The 11,420-nt window shown below is 52.4% G+C and overlaps 1 protein-coding gene across 1 annotated transcript in view; it reads left to right on the plus strand.

Annotated features, from left to right (window-relative positions):
- Positions 1 to 1,856: 1,856 nt before the first annotated feature.
- TMEM11 (transmembrane protein 11) overlaps positions 1,857 to 11,420 on the plus strand; it is an 11,236-nt gene continuing 1,672 nt past the window's right edge. Inside the window, exon 1 of the mRNA XM_005870146.2 lies at positions 1,857 to 2,150. Within this exon, the coding sequence (XP_005870208.1) occupies positions 2,149 to 2,150 (2 nt within the window). The 5' untranslated portion in view covers positions 1,857 to 2,148. The remainder of the gene's footprint in view (positions 2,151 to 11,420) is intronic.

Genomic DNA, 11,420 nt, shown 5'->3' on the forward strand with positions numbered 1-11,420 from the left:
GCCTCGATCCCCGGGTTCTGCCTTCCGCTTCTTGGAAAAGCAGTGAATGGCGAGCAGATGTATTTTTGTTCTTCCCCAACTCCGACCTTGCGTTTCTTAGATCAGACATTGAAAGAAGTGACCTCGAGGATTTCCCCAGTGGTCCTAAAAGCTAGGGAACGTGTCAAGGCCTTTAATGCAAAGATCAGTCCTTTAGTCATAGGAAATAACCTGTCAGAAACCTGGGTAGAAACAGCGGAAAGGGCGTGTTGGGACGCCCCGGCGGGGCTTCAGCTTCGCTGACCTAAGGAATTAGATGCCGGCCTCGCCGGCTGCGGCCGAGCAGGACCCAGGGGCCGGGGCTCCCGGCGGCCGAGCAGGGGTTGGGGCTCGGTCCCCATGTGAGGCTCGCAGGAGGCGGCCGAACAGTGATTCTCTCCTCTTTGATGTTTCTAACTCTCCCTCTTCCTGAAACCAATTAAAAAAAAAACCATTAAAAGAAAATAAATGAGATATTGGGGATTTTTTCTCCTTGGTTTGAGACAATCATTAATTCAAAACTGAGTTTGCAAACCAGCAGCCCATAGACTGAATCCATTCCTTGATTATAGGCCCTCCGTTTTTAAGAGAATTTAATTAGTTGCCAGCACTTTCAAATGGAGGGATTTCACACACACACACACACCCTCCCCTGGAAAGGCTCCGTGGTGGCCGACTCTTGGTCAGGTCCAGTGCTTTCTGGTTCATCCATCACCCCTCACCTGACGCTTTGACTCATGGCTGTTACCTGCCTGGTCTCCTTAGGTGTCAGGTTGCAGCCTTTGGCCTGGACCGCAGGCCCTGCTCACACCTGCAGATGTGTTAGCCAGCAGTGGCATCTGGTTTGGTGGTTGGGTGACACCAGCTCTCCTTCTGCATAATGCACTATTGAAGGGGGCCCCTCTGTTTGCCGTCTGCCTTCCAGGTGCCGTGGGGGTGGGAGGACATGGGGACTTCATTTGCCTTGGCTGTGAGGCCCCAGCTGGGGACCTGGTTTCCCTCGGTGTCCCATGTGAGCAAGGAATGGAAACATCATCTTCCCACACACTCTCACCCCTGCCAGCTAGCTGACTCCTGGGCATCCCTCCATTCCTGCGCTGTGGGTGGGCAGACTGGGTGGGGCAGGCTGGATTAATGGATTGGCAGGCACCATAGATTATGAAGCCCACGTGTATTATTGGCCCTTAAAACTGAAATGTGGCTGTTTACTGCTCTCTTAAATGACGTTGCTCCATGTCACATTTGTGCTGACTCAAATCTCAGCTCCACATTGTAAGACCACTTCCCTGAGTTGCTGCACAAACCTGGTTGGCATCTGCTTTATGCTGAAACTGAAGGAAACGGTCTTGCTTGGTGCATGGGCTGAGCAGAGCAATACTTTGGGAGACTTTCCAGAATTGCCAGTGGCTGCAGACTCCACAGCAGGCCTTGCACTTAAAGGCTCCAGTGCCAGGTTGTCCATGAGAATTTCTGTTATCAGCTGTGTGTTAATGATGGTCGAGTTTAGAATACACAGTATATGGATTCTTGCTTCACCTGGTTCTTGAGTCTAGAACTGTGTTACTTCAGTAGCCACTAGTCACATGTGATAGTTACATTTAAATTAATTAAAATTAAGTAAAATGAAAAATTCAGCTCCTCAGTCACACTAGTCACATTTCAGGTGCTGGTAGCCACCCGTGGCTGTGACTGTCGTGGGTAGAGATACAGAACATAGGCTTCAGTGCAGGAAGTCCTAGCGACAGGACCCCGCTGGTCTAGACTGAACTAGGAGAGGGTGGAAATAGCAAAATGAAAGCTGCTTGCATGTTGATTTTTCTCTCCACTCCATTAAATCTAGGAAATCAACAATGTTTGTAATGAAGAACATCAGACTCTGAGCTGTAACCTGAATTCTTGTCCAAAATTCAGCACACTGGCAGCGAGCACACGACACAGACTGCCACTTGGCCTGTCGACGTCTTTGAGACACACTTGCCCACCTAGGAAGGCACAGTGCAGGTACCTGTGTGTTCTGCCACTTGGGTGCCAGCCCGGATCAGCTCACAGACGGCCCCGCCTGTCCCCTTGGGCTCCTTGTCTTCATTCACTCGGGGCCCTGCGCACCCTGAGTTCTCCGTGCTTGCTGGAATGTGAGTACAGCCATATGCTCTCAGTTCCTGCATTTATCTGATTCCGATCATGATTTGAGGCAGCAGCACTGTTTGCAGGCCTGGGGTGTTCCGAGGGCCAGGCACGCTGGACTAAATGCTCGGGTTTTAGGGTGAATCACTTTTTGTGTCCTGGCCCTCCCCTGGTTGTGCAGCGTTTTCAGGCAGACCGTTCGGGGGATTCCTTGCATGTCCTTCACGCTCTATTCCTTGGTACTTGATCTTTTGACAGCTCTGCTTTAACCTGTGACTCAGACGATGTGGCTCTGGAGGGCTGTGGAGGGTTTAGTTCCCAGTCCAGCTGCACGGAAGGCCCAGGTGCCCCGTGGCAGGTGGCAGGTGGCACACTCCCCTCATTCTGACCTGATCCTTTCCTTTTAGCGCTGAAGAACCTTAGGGGTTTGTATTTTATTTCTCCTGAAAGACTCCCATATGGCTCTGCTGTGTGGTTGAAATGTTTGTTTCCTCCTGGTCCAGATGAGCCGTGCACACAGCCTCTGCATCCAGGTCTGTACATGCGCAACCAGGAGGGTGGTGGGTCCAGTCCAGCTGGCCACACATTCTGATCCCAGAAGTTGGGCATTGTGGGTTAGGGTCTGCTGGGGTGCATCCTCTTAGGCATAAATTTGTTTCCCTTGATTCATTTGAGCAACCTGGAATTCCAGCTGTAGTAACTTCTTAGGCTGCATTCCAGTTCAGGCCCAACTTTCTGAAGAAGAGGAATGATCTTATGTCCAGGGAGATAAGAAGAAGGCTGAGTTTGGCTTCTCTGCCCCAAGCCTCTGTGTGCGTGCATGCATGCGTGTGTGTGCATCTGCATGCGTGTGTGTACGTGCGCGCGCGCGCGTGTGTGGGCTTCTGCATGCACCTCAGTGAGTGAGGATAGTGGGAGGGAAGGGGAAGGACTCCACAGAGTGAGCACACAGGACCCTCCAGCTGCCACGGTGTTCTGTCCCTGGTGCCAGCGGCAACCATCCGGGCCCAGAGTTCTTGGGAAAGCCCAGAACCACTTAGTAGTCCTAACAGTTCCTTACTCAGGGCTGTTCGTTAGGGTAGCCATAGCCACTTGTGACTTGAAAGCATTTGAAGTGTGGCTCGTGTGCCTGAGGAACAATGCTTTAATTTTACTTAATGTAAATACTGGGTGGTGCTTCGCAGCGGTCACTGGTTTGGACACCCAGCCCCTCCCCTCCGCTGCAGCAGCCTGGGAGAGCTAGGCCTTTGCCCACTTCACACCGCAAAGCTGGCTCAGAGTAGCCAGGGGGTTTGCCCTTGGACACAAAGCCAGGGAGCGACTGAGAGGGAACTTGAATGCAGGCCTCTCGATTCCCACACTGGATGCGCTGTGTTCTTGTTCTCAGCAGAGAGCTGCTCAGTTACCAGAGCACAGAGGAGGAAGGTGTTCTCTTGCACGTGGAGATGCAGGTGCCAGGTGCCCTGTGAGAGGAAGTTCCTTGACCTGTTTGGAACTGTCCTCCATATTGGGGCTGCATGCCTGTGCCTTTTTGTCCTATCTGGCCCTTAAATCCAAGCATAGAATTTTACTGCTTTCTTTGGCTCTGGATGGAGGAAGCAATTTTTGGTTAGCCAACAGTGGGTTTTCCTAGACTTGGGGGGTAGAGCTCGAATCCAGCACCTCATGTATCATGGGTGACCGAGTGACCATGTGCTTCTTTTTTTTTTTTTAATATATTTTATTGATTTTTTACAGAGAGGAAGGGAGAGGGATAGAGAGTTAGAAACATCGATGAGAGAGAAACATTGATCAGCTGCCTCCTGCACACTCCCCACTGGGGATGTGCCCGCAACCAAGGTACATGCCCTTGACCGGAATCGAACCTGGGACCCTTCAGTCCGCAGGCCGGCGCTCTATCCACTGAGCCAAACGGGTTAGGGCAACCATGTGCTTCTTATGTAGGAAGCAACATGACATATGGACCTGGTTTAATTTTCAGCCACCCGTTGTCTTAATGACTAGTTGTTTTTCTCCTGTCACTCATTTCAAGCGTACTTCTGCTAATGCCTGTCACATTCAGGCCCAGTGCTGGGATCCTGGGGTGAAAATAGTTCCTCTGCTTTCAGGGACCAGAATCAACAGCCTTTTGTAGTTCGGATGGGAGCTCACACCTCAGTCCTGCCTGTGAGCCCGGGGCCCCAGAGGAAATGGGCCGAAAGCAAGTGCTCCACCCTGGTGACATTTGGCTCTGGTTCTAGGAAAGGGCACCGGGCAGTGCTTACTTGTGTGAACGGAGCTGGGATCTCCTCCTCCGCACTGAGGACTGGGGAGTGAGGCCCACACGCACCTCAGCTGGAAGTTGCGCTCGGCTCGCCGAGCTGGGCTACTCCCCACGCAGGCTTCTCGCAGGCACTCGCTGCCCGAGCGGAGGGCTGCTTCTGTTCCCTGGGTTTTGGGGGCCCCGTGGCTCTCTGGTCTCTTCACCCCAAGGATATAAGGGCTGTTGAACAATATTTCTCCCTGAAAATTTTTATAATGTTCCCATTATAAAAGAAGCACATATTTATATTTTTAAATACAGAATTCTAAGTATGAGGAAAAAATTAAGAATCACCTGCTAGGCCACTATTTAAACAAAACCATTATTGACCATTTTTGTGTATAGCACCTTTGATGCCCCACCCCCCCCATATAATTTTTCTTGAATTTTTAAAAATTATATTAAACACATCAGAAGTATATTTCTGACAAGTCTGAAACTAGCTACCATATGTATGATCCTTGAAGCTGTTATGCTAAATTATAGAAGCTGGTCACAAAAGCAGTGCACGGATGAGTGCAGGTACATGGAGGGCCTAGACTAGGCAGCCCACAGAGTCAAGCAGTAGATGGATGTTGCCAGGGGTTGGGGAGGTGGGGAATGAGGGTTGACAGGGCTCTTCAGGGTGATGAAATGTCCTAAAATTGACTGTGGTCATTGCACAACGGGGTGAAAGTGCTGAGCCGTTGAATTGTACACTCAAGTGGGTGAATCCCATGGTGTGTGCATTTTGTCTCAATAAAGCCATTACCTTAAAAAGTACAAATCAGATCCACAATGAGCTCCCACCTCACACCATCAGGATGGCTACTGTGAAACACAACCGTATGGGTGAGGCTTTGGGGAGGTGGGACCCTCCTGCACTGGTGCTGAGAATGTCAAGCGGTGCGGCGCTGTGGAGAGCAGGATGGCGGTTCCTCAGAAAAGGGAAAATAGAACTACCACCTAACAATTCCATTTCTAGGTATATATCCAAAGAGATCGAAAACAGAGACTCAAACATATTTTTACATCCATGTTCACAGCATTATTCAAAACTAGAGGCCCAGTGCACAAATTTGTGCACGGGTGGGGTCCCTCGGCCGGGCCGGCGATCATGGCCAATCAGGACCAGCCTGCCGTGGGGAAGGACTGTGGGAGGTTGGCCCGCCACGGGAGGTTAGCTATGGGAGCGCACTGACCCCCATGGGCAGCTCCTGTGTTGAGCGTCTGCCCCCTGGTGGTCAGTGCGTCATCATAGCGACGGGTCAACCATTCGTTAGGTCGACCAGTTGTAACGGTCACTTAGGCTTTTATATATATACTAGAGGCCCTCAGCCCAGCCTGCACCCTCTCACAGTCTGGGGCCCCATGGGGGATGTCTGACTGCGGCTTAGGCCCGCTCTCTGGGAGATTGGGCCTAAGCTGGAAGTCAGACATCCCTCTGGCAGCTGGGAGCCCTTTGGGGATATCTGACTGCGGCTTAGGCTCGCTCCCCACAGGATTGGGCCTAAGCTGCAGTCTGACATCCTTAGCACTGTTGAGGTGGGAGAGGCTCCTGCCACCGCCACTGCGCTCGCAGCCATCATCCCGGCTTGTGGCCGAGCAGAGCTCCCCCTGTGGAAGTGCACTGACCACCAGGAGACAGCTCCTGAATTGAGCGCATGCCCCCTGGTGGTCAGTGCACATCATAGCAACCAGTCATTCTTGGTGGTTCTGCCATTAGGGTCAATTTGCATATTACCCTTTTATTATATAGGATAGATAGCTGGAAGGTGGAAATAACTTAAAAGTGTCCATTGATGGATGAAGAGAGAAACAAAATGTGGTTTATACATACATTGGAATGTTATTCACCCTTGAAGGAAGGAAGTTCTGACACGTGCTGTATAACAGATGAACCTTGAAAACATTGTGCCAAGTGAAGTAAGCCAGTCACAAGAGGACAAACCCGTATGATTCCACTTACACACGGTGCCTAGAACAGTCACTCATGTTCATAAAGACAGAAGTGGAACGGCGGGGTAGGTGGGAGTTGTTTGATGGGGACAGAGTTTCAGTTTTGCAAGATGAAAAGGTTCTGGAGACAGGTTGCACGACAATATGAATGTACTTACCAGTACTGAACTGCACATTAAAAGTGGTTAAGATAGTACATTTTTGTGTGTGTATTTTACCATATTTTTTAAAAATTAATAAACCTGTGTACTCACCACTAAGCTTAAGAAATAGGAAACTTGCCGAAGCCGGTTTGGCTCAGTGGATAGAGCGTCAGCCTGCGGACTGAAGGGTCCCGGGTTCGATTCCGGTCAGGGGCATGTACCTGGGTTGCGGGCACATCCCCAGTGGGAGATGTGCAGGAGGCAGCTGATCGATGTTTCTCTCTCATCGATGTTTCTGGCTCTCTATCTCTCTCCCTTCCTCTCTGTAAAAAATCAATAAAATATATTAAAAAAAAAAAGAAATAGGAAACTAGCATCACCCTGGCCCATGTGTCTCCCCCCAGGCAGAGGCACCTTGCTCTCCTGAGTTGTCTGTCCTCTGCTTGCTTCTCTTCACAGTCAGCACACAGAAACCCTTTAGTCTGTGCTTTAGGATTGAGTGTGAAATGCCCCTGCGTGGGTCCCGCACCTGCTCCGCCTCTGCCTCCGCCTCACCTGAGGGGTGCGCTGCCAAGCGTGCAGCCAGAACTCCTCCACCTTCGTCTGGAGGACGGCACATTGATGGGGGCCAGACAGTGCTGCTCTGAGCATCCTGTGCAGCTAGATTTGGGGACCCCATGTTGGTGACTACTTCTGCAATCCCAGATGCCTTTGAAATCGTCCTTGCAGTGGGTCAGGGGACCAGGAGGGGCCCAGATCCCAGGGGAAGCGGAGTCTGTCTTGCAGTCCTCGTGGCTGATCAGTGGTTCCCAAACTTATTTGGCCTACCGCCCCCTTTCCAGAAAAAATATTACTCAGCCCCTGGAAATTAATTTTTTTTAAATTTTAATAGCAGTTACTCATCGCCCCCAAATGCACCTGTGGCCATCACTGCCCCCCTGGATCGCTGCAGCGCCCACCGGGGGGCGGTAGCGCCCACTTTGGGAATCACTGTGGCTGATCCTTCTCGCGGCACCTTGTCCTGGGAAGGCGGTGTTTGTGGGCTCCTCTGATGAGTGTTTCCCAGCACTGCCCGAGCTGGAGTCGGTTCCGAGGAGGAGGGAGGGTCTCGGGTCTCGGCTGACCCGTTGAAGGTGGAGGAGGAGCAGGTTCAAGAGCCCGTCCTAGTGTAGTGTCTGCAGCTGCCGCTCGAGCTCCGATAGGTGGGAGCGGCTTCCCCGGCTGTTGGCCAGGCAGTGAGGCCAGCCTGGGAGAGGTGTCTGGGAGAGCAGCCCTGCTCTGTAAGTACTGACTGAAGCGCTTCCGTCCCCTCCCCAGTGACATAGTCCTCAGATATTTGTTTATCTGTCCAGGAGGGTCCTGTGCATATAAAAGCAAATGTATACCATTTAAAAAATTCACTAAAGGCAGTATACCATAAACACTGCCATGTAACTGGCGCTTAACTTCCTTTCTTAGAGGCTTTTCCATTCTCAGTGCTTTCTCTCTTTTTTAGAACACTTTATTATGCTCCCTTACTGATAATTTCACAACTGCAGTAAAAAGCTAAAATACAGTCTCTTAGGAAGCCTGGATCACATGAGCTTTTCTGCAATCTTCTCTCGTGGGCTAGGTTCATGGGGGTTGGCTGAACTGGTTCAAGGCAACCTTCTGATTGGATGCTTTCCTGGTTGGGTTACATTTGACCCAGAAACAACCAAGCCGTGTGTGTGGGTGTGGGTGGCAGGGGTGCTGGGTAGCTGGGCTGTTGTGTGTGTGTGTGTGTGTGTGGGTGGCAGGGGCGCTGGGTAGCTGGGCTGTTGTGGACATGACTCTCCTGGGCATCCTTCGCCACCAGGTTTCTGAAGTGCCCGCCATGCAGAATGGAATCTGGTGATTGGGGAAGTTTTTAAAACCTACATTTGCAGGGTCTGATGGTGTCCCAACTGCCACAGCCCAGGTGGAGGGGCAGGTGCTGACTGCTTGGTGGCTGGCCTCTGGCAAAGGGGGCCTCCTGGTTGTCCGTGCTGTTTCCTTTTTGTACATAGGGGTCCTAGGAATCTTCTCCAGGCTCCAGATTCCATGCTTTCCAGTGGACACATCCCTCGCTGCACTGGGGGTGGCGGCTCTGGCCGTGTGTGGGCACCGCCCGCTGGGCTGGCCGCGGGCCTGCCTGGTGTGAAGGTGCCGGGAGGTTACTTCAGTGTGGTTGTGCTCTTGTCTGCACACTGTGGAGAGTCGGTTTGCGATGACGGTAGGAGTGCGGACGCTTTGACAGGCCGTGTGCACGAGGTGAGTGCACTGTGCCCACGCATGCTCCTCAGAGCCATGGTGTTCGGGACTGCCCGCAGCTGAAGGCCTGTGTGCTCGCCGTCGCTCCTGTGCTGTTGGGCTGACGGTGGGCGAACTCACATCCTCCAGGCTCCGTGGGACCCAGGGACACACTCATCTGTGTTGACAATGACGGGAGGGCCTTGCCTCCCACTCCTACCTGAGGAACCTGAGAGCCCACCAGGATGGCTGGGAAGGCGGGCCTGGGCGGGTGTGGGTGCAGCTGGCCTTACAGAGGCCAGGGCAGCGGGGAAGGAGCTGGGGAGGGCTCGGCTAGCATGGGGTGGGGTGGGATCTGCCCACTGTGTGTTTCCAGATGAAGTAGGATATCCAGGTGCTGTGGTTCCAACTAGCATTTTCTTGTAAGTCCAACAGTATTTTTCCTAACAGAATGGCTATAATCTGCTGGGTACAGAAGGGCACTACGTGACGAAGGTAGCTTTGGGGTTTGTCAGGAACACTCTGTAATCTCAGCCTTGATACCTGCATTTTGCTTTGAGTGTCCCAGAGGACTCCGTGGCCAGAAAGCTCTCCTTGGATGCCCGCAGCAGCCTCTGTCCCGGCCTCACTGTGGTAGTTAGCCGGACACACAGCTGACTTGGAAGTGTTGTGTGCCTCTTCATGAATGAGTTGACCACCGTCTCCCCCCGCCCCCCCATTCCCTTGTTCTTGTCTCTCCCTCTGCCTCTCTTGGCTAATGAACTCGAGAACACAAAGGAAGCCTCTGGGCCAGGGGTGACGCCTGGAAACCAGCCTCCTCCGCCCCCGGGTAACGGGGACAGCAGCCGGTTCCAGGTGGTCCGCGTAGGGTTTCTTCTTTGCCACCTTCAGTGCTGAACCCTGCCTGGGAGTAATCATTGAAATGGCCTCTTGTTTATCTCTCTGAATTAAAATCAAATGGAAAAACTCCATAAAGGCCTTCCCAGGGAAAACCCAACATTTCCCGTTTCATAAACTTCCGGTGGGTTCTTACAGAAACGCTCGTCACCGCACCGGAAAGGCAGCCCTGGCCACGGGCACACGCAGCAGGCGCTCTGACAGCGTCCCATGTTGAGGAGGCTTGTCCGACCCCCGGGGAAGGACTGCTCCCCAGCGCCCAGTCTCATGAGGCTGGTGACTTCACTGCGGAGGAGGCTTCCCTGAGCCTCGCTGAATGCAGATCAGAGCTCCCTCCGCCTGAGCCCCAGGCGTGCAGGGCCCTCTCAGCGGAGCTCCTCCCACTGCCCTTGGTGGCACTGCCGGCCCAGTCCCAGTGACTCCTCATTTCTGACGTGACCACAGGAGAGCGAGACATCAGCTAGAGCGAGAACCTGCCTCTGCGGATCGCGCCTGTGTATCGCTGGATAGTCTCGCGCTCCGCTCTCGTCCTTGTTCCTTAGCGTCTGCCCAGCAGTCCCGTCCCCACCCGCCCTACCATGGAGTTGCTTTCATCTTGGAAGGGGCCTGGGACTCCCTTCCTGCTGCACTCAGGTGTGGGCAATGATCATTGACTTATTACTATTTTATTGTTGTTTATCCTCACTCGAGGATAATTTTCCCATTGAATTTTTTTCTTTTTTTTAATTTTATTTTTTTAAAAAATATATTTTATTGATTTTTTTTTACAGAGAGGAAGGGAGAGGGATAGAGAGGGATAGAGAGTTAGAAACATCGATGAGAGAGAAACATCGAGCAGCTGCCTCCTGCACACTCCCCACTGGGTATGTGCCCACAACCAAGGTACATGCCGCTTACTGGAATCGAACCCGGGACCCTTGAGACCGAGGCAGTCAGGGCTTTTTTTAGAGAGTGGAGCAGGCGGGGTTTGGGGGGTGCAGAGAGAGGGAAACGATGTGAGAGAGAGACATCGATTGGTTGCCTCCTGCACATGCCCCAACCGGGGCCGGGGATCAAACCTGCAACTGAGGTACATGACCAGAATCAAACCTGAGTCTGTGGGCCGACACTTCTAACCCCTGAGCCAAACCAGCTAGGGCTGTTGTTTTAAGATTTTTATTGATTTTTAGAGAGAGAGGGAGAGAAGCATTTATGTGAGAGTAAAACATTGATGAGCCGCCTCCTGCACACACCCCACCAGGGATGGAGCCCAAAAACCCAGGCATGAGCCCTGACGGGGAATAGAACCAGCAACCCTTCGGTGCCTGGGATGATACCCAACCGACTGGCCAGGGCAAAGGGCTGCTTTTCACTGAGGCATGTGACGAGATGGCTCTGCATAGCCTGGTGGTAATAGGGATTAAGCAGCTTGATCCGGCCTCAAGAGCTGTGTCTAGCAGTGTCCTGTCAGAGGCTGGGCTAAAGAAGGCTTCTGATCAGATGAACAGATAACACAGAGCTAGGAGAAAAGTAGCCGTGCTAGACAGCTGTGTGGAGATTCAGGAAGATCAGGACAGGCCGCAACAAGCCAAACGAAAATGACAGGTGTGTACAGGTTTGCAATGAGGTTTGCCGTCAGGGGTGTGGGAAGAGTGCTCTGGGTGGGAAGTCTGCATTGGAGAGGCCTCAGGCTGAGAATCTGGAAACTGCCTCCCTGCTGCTGTTTGGCCTTGATGTGTAAGGCTCCACTTTGAGGATCCTGTTACCCA

Source organism: Myotis brandtii, unplaced genomic scaffold (assembly GCF_000412655.1).
Source record: "Myotis brandtii unplaced genomic scaffold, ASM41265v1 scaffold314, whole genome shotgun sequence".
Taxonomy (NCBI): Eukaryota; Metazoa; Chordata; class Mammalia; order Chiroptera; family Vespertilionidae; genus Myotis; species Myotis brandtii.